The sequence below is a fragment of the Sminthopsis crassicaudata genome, chromosome 4 (genome assembly GCF_048593235.1).
Source record: "Sminthopsis crassicaudata isolate SCR6 chromosome 4, ASM4859323v1, whole genome shotgun sequence".
Classification (NCBI taxonomy): Eukaryota; Metazoa; Chordata; class Mammalia; order Dasyuromorphia; family Dasyuridae; genus Sminthopsis; species Sminthopsis crassicaudata.
The window spans coordinates 286,088,285-286,108,143 of NC_133620.1; the positions used below are offsets into that span (position 1 = coordinate 286,088,285).

The 19,859-nt window shown below is 37.8% G+C and overlaps 1 protein-coding gene across 2 annotated transcripts in view; it reads left to right on the plus strand.

The window, feature by feature from the left end:
- Window positions 1-1,083: 1,083 nt before the first annotated feature.
- Window positions 1,084-19,859, plus strand: part of STK38 (serine/threonine kinase 38) — a 34,873-nt gene continuing 16,097 nt past the window's right edge. Inside the window, exons 1-6 of one of the 2 annotated variants that reach the window (XM_074311108.1) lie at window positions 1,084-1,374; window positions 8,318-8,450; window positions 11,942-11,993; window positions 13,840-13,962; window positions 15,538-15,621; window positions 19,710-19,833. In XM_074311108.1, the coding sequence (XP_074167209.1) occupies window positions 8,320-8,450; window positions 11,942-11,993; window positions 13,840-13,962; window positions 15,538-15,621; window positions 19,710-19,833 (514 nt within the window). In that variant the 5' untranslated portion in view covers window positions 1,084-1,374; window positions 8,318-8,319. Of the gene's footprint in view, window positions 1,375-8,314; window positions 8,451-11,941; window positions 11,994-13,839; window positions 13,963-15,537; window positions 15,622-19,709; window positions 19,834-19,859 lie in introns of both variants that reach the window. The other variant, XM_074311110.1, reaches the window with a different exon arrangement.

The window sequence follows — 19,859 nt, forward strand, 5'->3', positions numbered from 1 at the left end:
TTTATCTTCCTCGAGCTCTCCCGCCAGAACTGTCCCAGTCTGAGGTTCGGGTTTCTCATCTTCTGCCACTCCCCTCCCCGTTTTGCCTCCAATCTTCCCCCACATCAGGGTCTTTTCAATTAAGTCCCAATTCTTGTTTTGTGACATTTCTTAGTCGTTTCAGCCGTACTGGACTTTTCGGACACCATTCGGCGTTTTCTCGGCGGAGAAACTGTAACGGATTTGCCATTTCCTTCTCCGGTTCATTTTACAGATGAGGAAACTGAATAAATTGTTCCCTCTCTCCCTGGTCCCACGCCAGTCAATCATCTCAATGGCCAAAGTGGTTTTTCTGGAGCGCAGGTGTGACCATGGCTTCCCTCCATCCCAGTTCGATGTCCCTCAGTAGTTCCCCGCCACCTCCAAGAAGAATCCCTCATAACCCGGCTCCTTCCCTCCGACACCTTCTCCCCTCTCCCTCTAACATTTCCCTTCCGCTCGGTGACGCCGGCCTCCCGGTTCGGTTACACTAGCTGTCCCGCTCCGGGCTCCTCAAACCTAAAGCGCCGCCTGGAGCCGAAGGCGCATTCCGAGCGCCCTCCCACCCGGTCATTTCCCCAATATTTGTCAGTACGTAGTAGTTCACTACTGTCTCCTCCTGGGGAACGGAAGCTCCTCACAGGGCAGGAGCGACGTTTCTGCTCCACTTTTAACCTTCAAAGGTTTAACCCGCCCGCAAAGAAGCCGCTGGGCGCTTTAATACAGGATGGCCCGGAGGGCGGGGCCGGAGATAGAAATCAAGCTTCCTGTTTCCTAATTCAGCGCCCTTTCCGCAGTTTAGGCTGCCACGGCGGGTCGGGGAGCGCTTCAGGAAGAAGGGGAACTCGTTAAATTTACGCATACAAGTGCGGCTCAGTGCGACCCGAGCACTACAAACCAGTGAGGTGGAAGGACCCCACATTACTACCACGTGCAGATGTGTAGCCTAAGCCACAACCTCTTCCAGGAACGTTCTATCACCCCGCCTGCGTCCGGAGGACGAGCTCGCGGAGGCGGAGCCGCGCATGCGCATCCCGTCCTCGGGGGGCCCTCTCCGCCCTCTCCATATCTCACTCTGTCTGTTCTCCGAGTCGGAGGCGCAGTCGCCGCACCCGGGGAAGGAGTCTTGGACCTTCTCCGCCGCCGTCTTTTTCCGGCAGTTAGAGGCGCTTCCTGTTGTCTTCGCCTTCCCCAATAGCTTCTTTCCCCCTTCTCCGAAGCACCTCCCCGAACAGCCGACGAGAGGCTCCTCCCCTCTTCCGGCAGGCTGGACGCCGCCGGGGGTCTCGGCCTGACAACGAAGCCAGCTGGGAGGGACCGGCGCCGGGGCTCGGTGCTGCGGCCCGGCGGTCTCTGGTGAGCGGCTTCGTCCTCGTCACCCGCCCCGCCTCCCAGACCTCCGTCTCTCCAAGCCCCGCGCCCTCCTCCTCCAGCTCCGTCCCCTTCCAGGTCCACCTCCGCCTCCCCTTCTCCCAGCCCGCTCGCTTCCCTCCGACCTCTGGCCGCTTTCAAGCGACCCCCGACCCTCTCCTCTGCCCTTCCCCTTCCCCCTCTCCGTTCCTCACCCACCGTCACTTCCCTCCCTCCCAGCCCGCTCTCTCCCACTCCCTTCTTTGTCCCTTCCCAAACCAGTCCTGCCTTCCTCTTGTCCCATCCCTGCCCCTTTCCAAACCCTCCTTTAACCTGCCCTTGTCCCGATGCTGCCCGATCCCTCTCCCCCGCCCTCTGTGTCCCCTTCCAGACCTGCCCCGTCCTCCGCTTCCCCCCCCCCCTTTCTAAGCCCATCCTCAGCCTCTCCCCTCCTAGCGCACTGCGCCCCTCCTCAGCGCGGCGCCTTCCGTCTTCAGGGCTTCCTCCGCTTCCACCTGCCGCCGAAGCTTCCCCCTCGCACCTTGCGCCCGCTCGCTGAACTGGGTCTGCTCTAACTTCTGTCCCTCTCCTCCCCCAGCCTTCCTCTGCGCCTTTCGAGCTCCCTAACTAGTCTCCAAACCTCTTCTTTCTCCTGCCTTCCCTCACCGGCCTCCCGCCCCCCCTCCCCCCAACAGATAACTCCCGCTCCCAGCCTTCCCTTTTCCCAGTCCTTGTCAAACTTTCCTCTTGCTTCCCCTCCCAAACCGCTTCCTAAGGGCAAGTGCCTGGTCCCTCCTCCTAGAACTGCCCATTCTGAGCCCTTCCTCCCCCTCCTGATCCCAGAACCGTGCCCTTTCCCAGAATTTCTCCCACGTACCCCGTTCTCCGCCCCAACAACTGCTCCCACCTCTGAGGGAGCACTATCCTTCTCCTCTCCAGTCCCTCTCCCACTAATTCTCCAACCCCTCCTAAAAGTGCTGCCCCTCCTCTCACCTTCCACACACACCTTCCTTCTTATCCCGAGTTTTTCATTTAGTCTCCCCTCCTAATCTTCCTCTTCTGAACAACCCCGTAATTTCTTTTGAATTCTCCTTTCTCTTCCTCTAATCCCTGTATCAGATAAGCTCTTGAGATCTCTCCTCTTTGCTCCGTCCCTGACCCTTCTGCCCCCCTGCAAACCCTCCGACTGCTTCCCGTTCCTACGCCCTCCTGGCAGAGTAACTTCTTTGTTGTCCCCTCAGCCACCGGAGGCCTCTTCACCCCGGTCTCTAGCCCATCTGTGAAATCCCCTCGATGCTATTCCCCTCATTCTCCAAATCCCCATTTATTCTGTATCCCCAACCCCTCCCCCAACTCCCCCATACCTTTGATTCCTATGGGAGTTCCTTTTTCTCTTTTTTTCTCTGTTCTCTCCATATTTTAAGCTAATTTGTGATAGCTCCTTTCTCTACCTCCTAAGTCTTATACTACCTTTAATCCCCTTCCCTTTTCCAGGTTGAATGGTACTTTTCAGACTGCCTATTTCTCCCCAAATATCCTGTTAATTTTTAGGATACTAGACTTTTTGGTTAAGAGGATAAGGGGAGGTAGGAATGGCTCTGATGAAATAATACCAATAACACAGTACAGTGAGGGACAATGTTTTACAGCTATAGGAAAGATAATAGTATAGTTGGATTTTGTTAGAGAGAAAAGAAAATAGAATAACAGTCGATCATTATTAAGTTTTTAACATACATTATTGTAAACAACTCTTAGATAAGAAGTACAGGTATAATTTCCATTTTTTAGATGTGGAGATAGGCACAGAAAGATTTATAGCACAGATTTAGAGCAGAAAAGAATCTTAAAGATCATGTAATTCAATTCTCATATTTTACAGATCAAGAAAATGAGGCTTGGAGAGATTAGACAACCTGCCTAAAGTCACACAGGTAGTAAGTGGCAGAAACTGATTTGAACTTAGATCTTCTGACTGCAGTCAGTGTTTCTGCCACTCGACCATGTTGCCTTATCAAAGCTCACGTACCAGACCTGGGATTTGAATCTCTGAACAAAGGAGGGAATGCAGATAAAATATTGAATGGAGGTGAAGTAGCAGAAAGTGTATAGAAAAGGTAGTCCTGACCTCCAGTAAGGAATGAAACTCAAGAGATTTTTAAAAGCTGAAAAACTAGGAAGGGGGGGGAGAAGAGCATTTATTTTTCATGTGCCTAAGAGAGTAATCTTGTAGATTGGGATTGCAATTTCTCAAAGTTATTTGTTTTAACAAGTTTGCTTTAATTTCTCTGTTTACATGCTACTTTTCCCATGTGTATTTGAGCATTTTGAGAACAGGGATTCTTTTATCTTTGGATCTTCATCTCCTAGCAAAGTGTCTAGCACATAGAGTAGAAGTTTTAAAAATGGTCATCCTATGAATGAAAGAGAGACCCTTCTTATTCAGAATATAAAGACAGAGAAGGTAAGGTTGGAATGAAGGAAATGCTCAATCTTGTTCATTATTGTATCACTCCCAGAGAAGGATGTAGGAACAGTCACCTACACTCTGAATCAATCTGATCTATATATAAAAAAAAAATCCCTAAATCTAAAAAAAAAAAAAAATACATAAACTTAAATCCACTAGATATTAGCTTACTTTTACTTGTGTGACTGAGCAAGGATTTTGTCCTCTGGTTCTTTATAGCTACTAGCTCTCTTCCCCATTATCTTTATACACACACAAGCATCTTAATATAAGAGAACCAGAAATCAACAAGAATTTTTGAGTGTTTTTGTGTAGGAGTCACTGTTTAGCAGAAGAGAATAAGTATACACATTTGAAACATTTAAGTGACAAATTAACTTTTGATGAATATTTCTTTGTATATGTACTATTGGCCTCAAATGCAAAATAGTAATCTAAGTGAGGCATTTTCAAAATTTCAGTGGAACTATGTAGGTACTCTAACCATCAATACAAATCCTACCCATCCATTCTCATTAAGTTTTAGCTATGTTGTACCATATATCCCACCAGTATGCTGGTTTAAAGGATTCATAATATAAAATAGGTACCAATGCAACTTTGGATTGTCTGTTATTCCTCATATTTGGTACATGACTGACTTTTCTTCTTTCCCAATTATACATCTCTTTTATATTATTTACATCTCTTCTTTTGTTGATAATATATTACAGCTTATTTACCTAGCTGTTAAAAATAATAGCTAATATACAGCACTTTAAGATTTTTAAAGCACTTATTATCTCATTATGTCACATAATAACCTATGTTATTCCCTTTTTTACAGATATTGAAATTGAGGCTCAGGTTAATCAATTTAACTAGATTGAACCTATGATTGATAAAAATCTGAGACAAAGACTTTTGCTGACTTCCAATATAGCTCTCTTTCTACTGTACCATAAAAAGCTTCTTATAAATCACAGGGTTAGACAAGATGTTGCTAGGAAAAATATTTAGAGTAAGTTAATAATAATGATCATCTTTGCTAACATGATAGTGCTAACCAACTTGATTTTTAGAGCTCACCTCTTTTGGGATTTGGGGTTTTTCCTTCATTATTTTCCTTATAGTTTCATCTAAATGTTCAGTATGGAAACATTTGAATTTGTCTAGATCAGTGATTATCAAGTTTTTTGAAGTTGTTACCAATTGTTAGTTGTTTTCCTCTAGAAGGAAAAACTATATTGAAAATTCTCCCCCCCCCCCATTTTAATTGTCTCTGACTTTTTCCCAAAAGAAAGAGAAAATGTTCAAGAAATACCCTTCTCCCCTCAAAAAATGCTGAATTTTTTTTTTTTTTAGAAAAAAAAAAAAAAAGATTTCTTAAGAAATCTGAATTTGGAGGCAGCTAGGTGGTGCAGTGGATAAGAGCACCAGCCCTGAAGTCAAAGAGGACTTGAGTTTAAATCTGGCCTCAGATACTTAATACTTCCTAGATGTGTGAACCTAGGCAAGTCATTTAACCCCAATTGTCTCAGTTTAAAAAAAAAAAAAAAAAAAAAAGAATAAGAAATTTGAATTTGAATTGAAAAAACAAAGCCCCTTAGTGGATCCAGGAGCTTTAGAAAGCTTTAGACAGACAAAGACAGACAACTTCCTTTGGTGTATATTGTCACCCTTCCAAGTTATCTAATCTTATGTCTTTTTCCCTCCCAATCTTTCTATAAGTCCTTCACCAAAGTACCAGCAGCCTTTCTCTGATTCTCGTAATATTTTATGGATACGAATACAGTTGTGTATCAGACACTTCTTGCTATGTGACCAATCTACCTTTTTGGTCTCACAGGACCTTGGTAATGCTTTTTTAGGCTGCTTCTTCTGAACAAATTATCATTACCAATATGTGTTAGCCTTCTTACATGCACTTTTTCTTTTCCTCCGAGTCAGTTGCAATGTAATTCTTACAGTATTTCATGATTCACAACTATGTAACATTAGTGTTTATGTTCCAGTGTTAGTGACAAAAACATGATTTTTGGGAAAGGGACAGCTTGGGATAGATGACAGGGCTATGTATCTTCCCAGCTGTGATGTAGCTCTTGCTATTTTTCCTATTCAGATCCTATCAGACTTCCTTGTTCTTAGTCTTTCAGATCTATGATCTTGATGGGTTGCTTTTCAAAACTGCACATCATCATGTTGGCAATATAAGACTTTAATATGCTTTATTATTCCCATATGAATGGCAAGACTAATTTCTTTTACACGACCATGACTTTAAAGACAAATTAATTAAACAATTAATTTATTTTGAGATAACTAAAGAAAAATTGTTGGGGGATTTAAAATCTAGGCTAGGAATCACTTTTATAGACCATGCTGTTTTGTTTATTCCTGTTTAAATTGCAGTAGTTTCTCAAGCTATTTTCAAAATAAAATTTTACTGTTACATTCTTACCACTTAATTGTTAATTTCTTGGTTTCTCTTTTCCTTCTCAGTGACCCTTATCTCCTGTCACACTAGAGATATTTTGCCTAGCCTGGGGAAACCTAGGACAGAAAAGGTCAAAGGCTACCAAAGACCTGCAGGTTGGAACATGAGGAAATTTTAAATGAAAACATTTGATCCATAAAAGCAAGAGGAAATGCATTGGCATAAAATCAGAGCAGTTTTCTTGGTTTGGGGGGAGTTGAGGTGCGGGTAGGAAATAGTTACTCACTGAATATGTGAATTGATACAGAGCAATAGTATCTTTTTATTAGATGATTAGGATTGAGCTTAAACGATGTTACTATTGTAGAAAGAGGAAATTTGAAGAAAGGTCAAAGGGAGTGAAAATGTAGCCTTTGCAACTAGAAGAAGCCTGTGTTTGAAAGTTGGAAACTATATCATTAGAAGATTAATTGTGCTTAGAAAAGTTTGACTTTTTTCCTTACATAACTTCCTGCTGGCTTAAAATATATAGAAAATAATATTGAGAAGCTGATATTTTGAAAGCACTGACTGCCACTTAACTGACTTAAAGACCTTGGACAAGTCACTTTCTTTCTCTGGGCATTAGTTTCCTCCTCTGAAATATGAGGAGGGGAGGAGTTGGGTTTCCAGCTCTAAATGATGTGAGCATTTTTTCTTGAAATCAGTATTTTACTGCTTTTATTTTCCTTTTTGTGTAGACCCTTACGCATATATTGAAAAGTATCATCTTTGTTCTTTAACGCTGATCTCTGAAGTATTGGGAAAAATCTGGCCTGACAGTAAAATGATAGTATTTAGTTTTGTGATTTTTATTTCATTTGTTAACATATAAACAAAGGCACATAGGGCCTAAAATTTTAATCACATTCTCTGACAGGAGAGTCCCTACACAGAGGTACAAATATATGCAATTCTCACTTCTGAATTTTAAAAAAAGACAGAGGACTGAGTTAAAATTTTCCTCAAAAATGTAGTTTTACATGTGGTTTTCATTGTGGGTGGAGAGGGCATAAGAGTGACAAATAAGGAACCACACCCAAGCTTCACAAACCAAGCAGAGGTTTCTAAATTCTTTTCTTGTAGTGTAGCTCTCTGAAAAACATTTGAACTTACTTCCCTTCTGTAAAAATGTAAGTTGGTATATTATGGTGAATTAAGTCTATAGTATTTTGGAGCCTGTATGTATTGCTTATCTTGGCACATTAGAAATGAAGGTGGGGCAGTTTTTAAGTCTGGGTTTTGAATCTTTTTCCTCTTATGAAATTAGCCTTTGTTCATTGCCTGTGTTTCAAAAAATTGGTGAACTTTACCATTTTATTTTCTAGTTATAACAAATACATGTTCATGCTTGACTTTTTAGATTTTAAATCTTACTCTAAAAAAGCAAACTATCTTTAAAAAAACTGCCAAAAGATTGGGGGCAGAAGGGAATCTAGTAAGCTTTCCATTAAATTGTCCCTTGATTTGTCCATTAGTCTCTCTTGATTTTCACGATGCATTTATGTCGGGGTGAAAGGAGGTTGACTTAGAGAAAGCTTGGGAGAGGGGGAAGGAGTAAAGTGCTAGAGATGGGAAAGGTTGGACTCTTTTAGTCATCTGGCGAAGAATGAGAACATTGTCTGGTTATCTGGAAAAAACATGGCTTTCATTTTAGAAGAAAAATATCCCTGATTTTTTGCTTCTGAAAGCTGGGTATTTTGTGGCCCCAACTGCCACTGAGAAGCTGTAGAACCCTGCCTGATTCACTTTGTTCTTCTAGACTTCCTTATCAGTAAAATGAAAAGTTTGTTCCTGGTTGTCTCTGAAGATTTCTTCTAGCTCTAAAGTTTTATGAATCTTTTTATGTGTATTGCAGATTCTGGGATAGACAGCTAGAATCCCTCATTGTCTGTGATAAATAGTTGAATTTGTACATAAATTTAAATTTGAAGTTGGAAGGATTCTTATCCTATGGTTATTTTCATAGTAAGAAATGGCAAAATTAATTGAATAGCCAACGTCTCCGTTTTTCTTTCCAGCAGCCATGGCAATGACAGGCTCAACACCTTGTTCATCCATGAGTAATCATACAAAGGAACGGGTTACTATGACAAAAGTTACTTTGGAGAATTTTTACAGCAACCTTATTGCACAACATGAAGAACGGGAGATGAGGTAAAAATATTTATATGAAAATATCATATGTTGTAGGCACGAAGTGAAATTTTTGTAGTAAAAACCCATTATAATCATCATTTGTAGACCTAATAGCAATGAGATGTCTCTTTACAACAAAAAGGTTTCCACACCTTAGCCTTTGATTTAAATTAATCATTGGGCAAACATTGTAATACAGCTGAGCAATTGGAATAGTTCACTAGTAAAATTGTGTGTGTGTGAGTGGGTGTGTGTGTATGTGTGAATGTTTACATATAGGTAAAGATGATGTAAATTGAAGCTGAAAAAGCATGAACATTTGGGAGGGAGGTAGACTAGGAATATAAGAAAGTTTTATAGAAAAGCCGAATCTTAAAGGTAATAATTTTGAGAGGTAGATATAAGGAAGAAGTACATCTTGCATTGGCAAATGGACTGAAGCTGCAAATAAAATGTTAAGTTTGAGGAATAGCAAGTAGTCTAGCTTGACTGGGATATAGGTGCTATATAAACTAAGATATAAGGGTTACAGTTGGTTTTAAAGTTGAATTGAGGAATTTGTATTTTATCATCAAGCATTAAGGAGTCCCTGAAGATTTTGGAGTGGAACAGTGACCTAGTCAGACAAGTGCCTTAGAAGTAGAAATCATTTTGGCAACTGTATGTGAAGGATGGGTTGGAGAAGGAAGAGGTTGGAAGCAGGAAAACCAATTAAATGCCCGATAGAGTAGACCAGGTAAGAGGTGATAAAGGCTAGATTTAGGAAAGAAGTTTTGTGAATTCATAGAAGGGGTTAGATGTGTAAAATGCTCTGGAGGTGGAATTGATTAGACTTGGCAGCTAATTGGATAATAAGGAGTTGGATGGAAAAATCTAGATGGCTGATAAATCTAAAGTGTTAAATTTGTTTACAACTTGTGTGCAAAGCACGATACTAAAATCTGGAGAAGAGAAATTTAGATGTTTTCATTTTAACTTCACAGAGCTTATAGTCCAGGAATGGAGAGTATATATAAGAGCCCATAGAAACAATCCTTGGTTTACTTAGTTGTCCTTGAAGCTTTATAAGGAATACTATTTTATTTTATTTTCTGCCGAGGCAATTGGGATTAAGTGACTTGCCCAGGGTCACACAGCTAGGAGTTGTTAAGTGTCTAAGGTTAGATTTGAACTTGTGTCCTCCTGACTTCAGGGCTGGTGCTCCATCCCTGTGCCACCTAGCTGCCTCAGGAATACTATTTTAAACAGGTATGTTCTTGACCTTAGTGTCTTTCTATAGTGAAAGAACCTGATTACTTTGACAGAAGTCCTCCCCTAATCCCTTAATGTAGCATGACAATGTAACCTTGGTAATTAGAGGACTTCTATATCTTAGCATAAATTCTAGAATCTCTTACTAAAATGGAAAGGAAGTCTTTGAGAATGTTGGTTCAGTGATAGACCATTTTATCCTCAAAGGACAGCCTAGATAAGTTCAGAGACAGAGGTGATCACAGTTCTCATGCAGACCATTCATAAACATGTTTTTGGCATAAATGAGATCTGTCCCAATGAACAAGTGAACCCACACTAATTAAATCATGAATCTCTGAAGTACCAAAGAAGTTATTCTGAAAAATTCACTGTCAGACCAGTTTTATACTGAATGAATATGGATGAATGAAGCATTTGCTAAGTTCTTAGAAGATGCAAAGCACTATGTTGAAGGTTGAAAATATAAATTAAAAAGCCAGACAGTTCCTACTCTCAGGATGTTCACATTCTAACAGGGAAGACAACACATGGATGGCCCTTAGGATTCAACATCAAAGCAGATGGTGGTGTTTCTTTGTCATTTCCATTTAGAAAATCATTATTTTCTGATGTAGAACTTCTTGCTGGTGACTTTTCCTCAAACATAGGCAGCTATCAGAAATATGTTCTAAAAACTAGATTTTGTGTGTGTATATAATTAAATATAAGTATAAATATTGTGTGTTATGCATATATAAATATTCAGATACATGCACATGTATAGATGTAATTTAACTTTATATCAGTTTGTATAATTGAATGCATAATTTTTAATAGAGAAAAGAACTAATATAGTTTTTACAGTTCTTTTTTTTTTTTTTGCCACCAAGAAATGCAAGTTTTTTAATTCCCCTCATCTCCTAAATCATCTACTGAAAAAGAAAAAAAAAATGCAAAAAGATATGCAAAAATTAGGAAAAGAAAGTGGGAAGTTAGGAAACAAAGATGCTATGAGCCTCTAATATTCACTTGCCAGAGAGGAAAGGTATCTACTGTATTAGATCTGTTGATCTTATAGATTGAGAGTGCAGTTTCTAGAACTATTTATTTTATTTTGCTTTTAAGCTTTTTTATTGATAGCTTTTATCCTTATATTACCTTTATTTCTAAGAATGAAAGAAAAAAAGAAAGAAGCAGTTCAGAAAGACAAACCAATGTGTCAGCTGTCATACAGGGTTCTACACCTAATCTTCACTCTCTAGGGCCAAACTTAATCTTCATGGTTATAGTGTTCAGTTTTGATTTTTGTTGTTAATTTCCTTTTACATTCTTGGAGTCATTATGTATATTGTTTTCTTGACTTTACTAATTTTACTTTGTCTCAATTAATTTAAGTCTTCCCCATGGTTTCTTTATAGTAAATGTGTTCATTTTAATTAAATCTTGTATTGACTGATACTTTTATTGTCTACATAGTGTTTTCCATCACAGAATGTAAGCTCCTTGTGGTCACCAAAGTCTACTATCATGCTTGGCACATAGAGAGTATTTAATTAATAAATGAATTAAATTACCTCAAAACCTATGCAGATCAATATTATGGCAGTTGATTTTAATTCATTTATGTATGAACTAATTAATATCAACCTGTAGATCAGAAATGAACTTGGCTACAAATTTCCAAAATAAAGACATGAAATCACATGAAATCTCTTCTTATGCATCATGGGAACACCTTAACTTCACATTCTGGCAGTGGTGCCAAACTGAGACCTTTTGACCCCTAAGTGACTGGGTTCTGCCTTTAATAATTATTGTTTACCATTCTCTTTGCTTTGGTAATGATGATGTAACTTTGAGGAGAAGGAAGATGTGAAAATAAAGGAAGTTGATTTCATTTTATGAGAGAGAGTATATAAGTGTATGTGTGTGCATATGCCTGTTATGAAAGGTTATCAAATACCAGCTGTTTTGTGGTTTGGTGAAGAGGAAATTCTGAAACACATACACATACACACACACACACACACACACACACACTTTAATTTTGAACAGAATTTTCTGTTAAATTAGTATTTTTTTAGTACAACATAAAATTAACAAGCGTTAACTTTTCCATTTTGGGATAGCAAATATATTTCTGAGTGAAAAATTGGAGTCTACAATATAAAAATTAATTTAGAAGTCTTAATGGGCTTTTGAAAGAATGTCATCTAAAGGTTATTTCATAATCTTATGTCAGTATGTTTTTGTTGTTTTTGTATGTGTGTGTCTAGACAAAAGAAGCTAGAGAAAGTGATGGAAGAAGAAGGTTTAAAAGATGAAGAGGTAACTGATGATTGAAAATATATCCTTTGAAAACAATGTAATAGATTATGGATTGTTAAACAACTTCTTAAAGGGGACTTAGAGAAGATAGTGTTCTGATTCAGAGAAATAAGAATTTATTGAGCCATTATACTTTTTTTTTTAGTTATGGTACTTTATACAGGGATTTATTTAATTGAGGATCCAAAGGCAAAAAAAAAAAATCATTTTGATAAGTAATATAATAAATAGTTAGGTTTCCTAGAAGAGGGAGGACTGGAGGACTGAAATGTGTAAAATGGAGTCGTATTTTACAAAAGCAGTTCTCAGGCATATAGAATCTTTTGAAAGAGCCTTGAGTCAAAACTGAATGTTCCTCAGACACACAATACTGAAGACATGATAAATTCTTTCCTTCCATCTAAAAACCTGGAAGAGGTGAGAAGTACACTTGACTAATCAAATGTCAACACAGAGAGCTGAAGCAAATCAGAAAAGCCAACAAAAAGGAAACATGGAGATAAATGAAAGTGAATAATTGTAAAGAAATTGTTTTTGTGAGAGTGAATAGAAGGAAATGTTCAAGCAGGAAATGAACCACAGAGACTAGAAAAGAACTAAAAACATTTAATTTGGAATCAGTGGACCTGTCTTCAAATCCCATCTCTGATCTTAATACTTGTGTGACCTGGGGGAAGCCACTTACCCTCAATTTCTTCATCTGTAAAATGAAGAGAGTTGGAATAGGACTTTGAGATTCCTCACAACTCCAGGTTTATAAGCCTGTGATTAATGGCTTACTTTCCTATCTTTAAGATTTACAAAGTTCTTTCTTCATAACAATCCTAGTTATTAACAGGGTAGTGCAGGGGAAAGAGCTCTGGATTTCCAGTCAGATCATCTGGCGTCAGATCTCTCAGTCTTTCTGCTTACCACCTGTGTATCAGTAGGCAAGTCATGTCTCCTTTGTGGGCTTGAATTTGCTCCTCTGCAAAGTCTGTTCCAACTCTACAGAAGAGGGAGCAGAGCACCTCATACTGGAAAAAATCCTAGAATCAGAAAACATCTCAGAGGTTATCTCATCCTACTGCCCTGTGAATATGAAACCTGACTGCTTACTTCATGAGCAACATATTTAGGAATGGAGTGTAGAATAACAACTAGGAGTCACTTATAGCATTTTAAAATTGGCCAGGTATTTTGCTTAAAACAGCCTCCTCTGAAACTAGACAAGTTGTGCATTTGTCCTCATCACACAGACAGATAATGGCAGCTCTTGGAATGCTGAAGTGATATAGCCAACATCATGTAACATAAAGACTGGCATTGGGACTCAAGTTTTCAGATTTCATATATCTCTTTCTTTAACCTCCTATTGAGGTAAATGAAATGTTTCTCATTGTTTACCCTTTAATTAGAAAAATAGAATGTGTGGATATAATGGATAAATTTAGTCCTGAAAGAGGCTGTTTAAAAGTGTTAGGTCTAGTCTCTAAATTTGTTTTCTAATGTATTTTATTATAAATTTGTTTCTATTGAGTATTGTGAGGACTTCACTTTCTAGGTGGCGTTGAATAGGAGGAAATATTGTTTGCAACCCTTGTTCCTCCTCAGTAAAATGAAGAAGATGAATGCCAGGGTTTCTAAGGTGTCCCCTAGTTCTTTATTATTAAAAGGCTCTGTGAGCTGTCCAAATGTGGGATACTGTCATTTTGTTAATAAACAGGGGGAGGGATGATTGAAAATGATAATGAACAACATTAACCCTTGGTCCATACATATAGATGAGTCATTTACTATTGACTATTGGGTTAATTTTGTTGAAGTTGCAGAATTCTAATTTTATTCCCCTAATTTAACCATTTAGAAGCGACTCAGGAGATCAGCACATGCTCGGAAGGAAACAGAGTTTCTTCGATTAAAAAGAACAAGACTTGGACTGGAAGACTTCGAGTCCTTGAAAGTAATAGGCAGAGGAGCATTTGGTGAGGTAAAAATGCAACTGTTCAACAAATATAATAATGGTTGTACATAAGGGCTTCAAAGCTATTTAGGATAATATCAGGGGTGGGGGGAAAACAGGGTATAAATCAAGAGGTAGAATTGCTTTATCTATCATCCTCAGGCCATGTTGATCAGTTGTTCAATTGTATCTGACTCTTGTGACCCCATTGACATGTCAGACCCTTTTGTCCTCCACTGTCTCTTAAAAGTTCTTGTTCATTGTTTTCATGACACTGTCTACCCAATCATCACCTCCCTTTCCCTTTTGCCTTCAATCTTTCCCAATATCAGAGTCTTTTTTATGATTTCATCTCAATATATGGCCAAAGTATTTAAACTTTAGCTTTAGTATTTGAGCATCTAGTGAATATTCTGAATTAATTTCTTTTAAGTATTGACTGATTTGACCTCCTTGCTGTCCAGGAGACTCTCAAAAGTATTTTCCAACACCACGATGCAAAAGTATTAATTCCGTGGTGCTCAGTTTTTCTTATAATTCAATTCTGATAGCCATGCCTTGGGTAAGCAACTGGCTTCTTACTGTTGCCCACATCAGCATTCTGATTCCTCTGTTTCCTCTTGTGCTTTTATTTTCTTTCACAACTTCAGACTCCCAGAAAGTCATTCTCATTTGTCATAGTAGCCATTTGTGTTTGGTCAGAGCTGTTCATGGTAGTGCTGCATTTCCCCATTTCTAACCCCTTTCCTCAACCTAGTAGATTAGCATTTAAATCAGTAAGATTTCCTTACTTAATAGAATGTATGGAAGAGAATTACATGTGGTCATAGTAGGGAAATGAAATCATTTGTTATTTAACCCATAGGAAAGAGAAGAAACCATCCTTACTTTCAGTCCCTGAAGGCCATATGGAAGGCCATAGTTTGGTGGAGGGGAGAAGGAAGGGGGAGAGAAGATATTGCAGGTAGGCAGCATAGCATTTGGAATAGCCCAGAGTGGTGAGACTCATTCACAAGACATGTTAAATAGTCTTCTTGGCAGGAATGAAGAACATGAACTAGGTTATAATCAGTGATAAAAATCATTAAATAAGTTGGTCTAGGGGATAAGGGTGGTCTATTTCTTATTTGAAGTGTTTAAAACCCAAATTAGATTTTAGTCAGGCAGATATATGAAAGGTGATTGAAATTCATGTTATTTGCCAGTATTCTTATGTGTTAGTTTTTGTATCTGATAAATGGATTTTTTGTCAAGTAGGCAGTACTGGGGAGGAAAAAATTTAAACAAATCAAGATCTTTGTCATAATTATAGTTTGGATACCAATAATAATAATAATAATAGATATATCCATTAAAACTGGATAAAACACAATGCTGTGCCAGTTCTGGGAAAGATTATTACTGGCTAGGCTTAGGGAGAAAAGGGAGTATAGTATTTTTGTTGAACTTTAAGTGATTGAGCAGAATTTTAAGTAAATATAGCATTTCTTTGATGATGTAAGACAAATACTTTCTCTTTAAATATTAAAATTACTTCTTATGATATTTTAAAAAATTAACTGTGGTTTGTTGTGATTTTGTATTTCCTTTACAATTCTTCAGGTGAGGCTTGTTCAGAAGAAAGATACAGGCCATGTGTATGCTATGAAAATACTTCGCAAAGCGGATATGCTTGAAAAAGAGCAGGTAAGAAGAAACTGCAGCTATTACTATTTGGGTTATGTGAGTATTTGTTGTTAGAAGCTTCTCAACTTGATTGTAAATTCAAATGAATTTTTTCTCTAATGTTTGTATTACAGTGTATACAATTTTAAATGAACAAATATTTCTATGTACAGATTTTTAAAGCAAATAGTTCCTATTGTGTCAGTATGTTAAAAGGTAAAGGTGTAAATAACTGTAGCTAGTTAATTAATCATAACACATCAATACTTGTCATTTGAACTAAAAATTAAGTGTGAGACCTGATTTGGGAGAGAGCTAGTAGCAAGCAGCTTCTTAATGTTTGAACTTCTTTATATGTAGTTTTTGTAACTGAGAGCAAGGAGTTAGGAATTGGGATTTTGAGTCTGTCTATCCCATTTTATTTCCTTGAGTACATACAAATTAAGGTTTGGACTTAAGTTTGTCAATGGAGTTGAGAAGTATAATGAACACATGCTGGAGTAACCATGTTAATCTTTCTTTCATGATTGAATTCTTTATATCCAAAATCAAACTCCATCTTGAAAACTGATCAGTAAAAGTACAAGTATTGTAACTATGAGAATAAACTATTAGAATTTGAAATGAAATTTGCAGTTTTTTTAAAAAGATAAATTTGAATGAGAACTTATTTTAATTAACTCACACTTCTAAGTTTTTTTGGCTAAGTGTGTCATAGGAAGAAGTTGGCCATCTGAGGTTAGACTTTGGTAGTCCATGATGTACATCTGCATGCTGGAAGTCCATATGGCAAAGTTGGAGCAAAGAATTTGCTGAAGATCATAGCTTCATGGAAGGGCTCTTGGGGAAGGGACAAGGACTCTTTCTCATTCGCTCCTGTATGGTTCTGGAGAAGATGTGTGTAAGGAGGATGAAGAATTTAATCCAACTTACACTTAAAATTTTGTTAAGCTCTAGGTTATTGAAGATTTTCTAGAAATGGAGTTTTCCTCTCTTAGTGCCATATGCTATCAATTCCCTCAGCAGCAATTTTCAAATTCTGCCAAAAATGAACTTGACATAAAACTCATCTCTGTGGAGTATGTTTAAACTAATCTATGATTTGCTACTTGTGTAGTGTTGAGTATCCAATAGCTGGTAGAGATAACTGCAGCAAAGACCAGATAATTACTAGAACGATAAAATTTTCACAATGCTCATGGGTGCAATTAATTTGTGTTGGGGGATTTGTGTAACTATTTCTTATTGTACATAATTTTAAAAAATCCTACCAAATTAAAATGAGAGTTTTTGCATTGATTTTTAAATGAAAGTATGTTTGTATTTTACAAGTATGTATTTGTTTCACATTCATATTTCCTATCAGGGACATAGTTTCATGTAGTAACAACTTTTTCCAAATCAAAAGATACCAGTTCAAAAAATAACTTTAAAATAAATATGTAAAAAACAACCAAACCCTCAGCTCATTCATTTCTTTATTCATGTTATAAATCATTATATAGTTAACACAGCTAAATATGCCTTTACCCAAATGTTTGTCTTCTTTGGGTATAGTAATTCACTTTGGTACAATGAGTGTATCTGTTAAGTATGAAGACTGAAATATATAATGGAGAATAATGTATAACAACCCTTTAGTAGGTTCATTACAGTCCTAATATTTCACATTTATAGAGCAATTTCTGTTTCTCAAATACTCTCCTCATAAAAGTCCCATTAGATAGACAGAGCAAGAAATTTTAGTCCCATTTCACAAATAAGGAACCCAGGAGAGGTCAGGGCCTTACTCATGGCTCTAGCTCTAATGAGTAATAACCCTGGTATTTGAAGGCAGGAATTATATTTGCAGGTATAATGTTTTCTTTCCATTGCATTGCATTGGCCTGTTTTCCTATTGATGATGTTGTGTTGGTTAATAGAAATACTAATTAAAATTAGAATTCCATGAGATGTATTTGTGTCTTCTTAGCTGAGTTGTTAGAATGCTGGGCTGATGGGGCCCAGATCAAGACTTTCATATTTGCATAGACTGGGTATCATTGCTGTGTCTAGGCCACAGACTTTACCACTCCCCCGGCCAGTTGTCTTTCAGGTACTTGTTAGAGACTCAAATTTTTTTTAGAGCTAGAAGGAATATCCAGTTCGCTAGTTTTTGACTAAGCTAGCATGTAATTAGTAGAAATTAGTAGAAAGTCATTACTTCTGTCAAAAAAAACAATTGGCATAATCAGTAAATCAGTAGAACCATCTCTGCATACAAAAGATATGCTTGCAACATAACTATGAAGAAAACTAAACATTTTATTTCCTGCTTCTCCATTTACAATAATGGTTTTGATGCATAGAAACTTGTTTGCTAGAGGCATTGGTAGTATTTTTTACAAGGGAAAAAGGAGTCCAGTTTTTGGCCAACTGATAACAAGACTAGATGTGTTCTCTGTGGTTTAGAGTTCTGTCATGCTAGTCAGAAAGCAAACTAGGTAAAGTGTTAACACAATTTCTTTGCATTTTTTTCTACTTTAAGAGAAAGAGCTATATGTAGTAAAACACCAGTATATTGCAGGTAAAGGGACATAAAAACCCTATCACTTTACCTGATTTTTATGTTGTTTTAGAAGACTGACCACTAGTTCTTCATTTCTTCATATCCTGCCTTTACCTCTTGAGAGCTTCACTGCTGCTTTAGCCACAGAGTAGGACAAGAGGATAGTAGTAATGACCTGCCTGCCCTTTCTTAACTTAACAGGATTTCTGTGGCTATATATAGAAATGGCTAGGAGTTGTAGTATTTCCCAAGAGGCATACAGGGAACCAGGGAGAGGGATCAAAAGCCTTCACCTCTCTTTCCATTCTGATTCATAGAATAAGTAGGAACCCAAAGATACAAAAGGAAGTATCCAATACCTATGGAGATAGAGTGACTTTCCTTCAGGAAAAGATAAGATTCTTTCCATGTCATATTCTAAAAAATTATACTGTAATGGGATTCTCTGAGGTCTATGTAGCATCACTCAAACCTTAAGATAGTACTGAAGTCAAATATACATAGGATAGAAATTAGGAAGGAAAGAAATTCAGTCTTTAGTGGTGATGCCCTTTCCGTCTTCATTCTCCATCTCTATCTTTCCTAGTCATGGAATTGGTATTTCACATTTTTGAAACTTTTGAGAAAAGGAGGAAGAAAAACTAAAAATGAAAGTATATGTACTTGACATGTTTTTAAGATAACTTTGTTAGTTAGGGAGCACAGAAATACATGTTCAATTTGCTCATAAATTAACAAATTTGATATATTTAAAAGTGTAAAGGACAAGAAGAAAAAGGGAAACTAAGAAAATAAAGTTTTTCCTTGGTCCATCCTTCCCTTTATCTGTTTTGAATTTTTCCATATTTTTTACTGTGGTCCTCTAAGGTACTCTGCCCCAAATATCACATTTCTATCAAGGAACACATTTTGAAACTTAAGCTTTCAGAGATAGTATGTTGAGATTAAAAGACAAATGTTCTAAGCTGGAATGTAGACATTGGCTCTGGGCCTAGCTCAGATCTTTCACTTGAGTTCAGTAATCAGTTGTTGAGTCCCTTCTGTAAATGTAGACTCAAACTAGTCAAGCACTAATACTTGAAGACTTATAAAGTGCTGATTCACAATCATATTTTTAAGGAGGAAGTTTCTCATTCCATTTCTTTACTTTGAATTGGAAGTTATCCAAAGAGCCCCAGTCTTATTCCCATTGCTAAGGATTGCTTTGGAAGAAGAGTCCCTGGGAAAAATAATGGCAGTTATTGGACAATTCTAACTGAAAAGTCCCTATTAGAGCAATGGATTCTTTTGTGAATTGTGATCTGCTTAAAAACCACCTGTATGGCTATTGTTTTTTTCCCTCCTTTTCATCCATCAAGCCGTCATTACTGAAGGACCTTCAAGTCGGTATCTCAATATTTCCAATGGGGGGTTGGGAGGTTTGACTGCTTTCAGCAGAAGTCCATTCCCTCTTGCATCATTTCACAACTGAATCTTCAAACGGTGCTTGAATTGTTTGAACAAAAATGCATCTAATAAAGCAGAGCAAGGCTTGTCATTAATCAAATGCATATACCTCCAGGTTGGCCACATTCGTGCGGAGCGTGACATTCTAGTGGAGGCAGACAGTTTGTGGGTTGTGAAAATGTTCTATAGTTTTCAGGATAAGCTAAACCTCTACCTAATCATGGAGTTCCTGCCTGGAGGTAATTACTTGATGATGAAAAGGTCA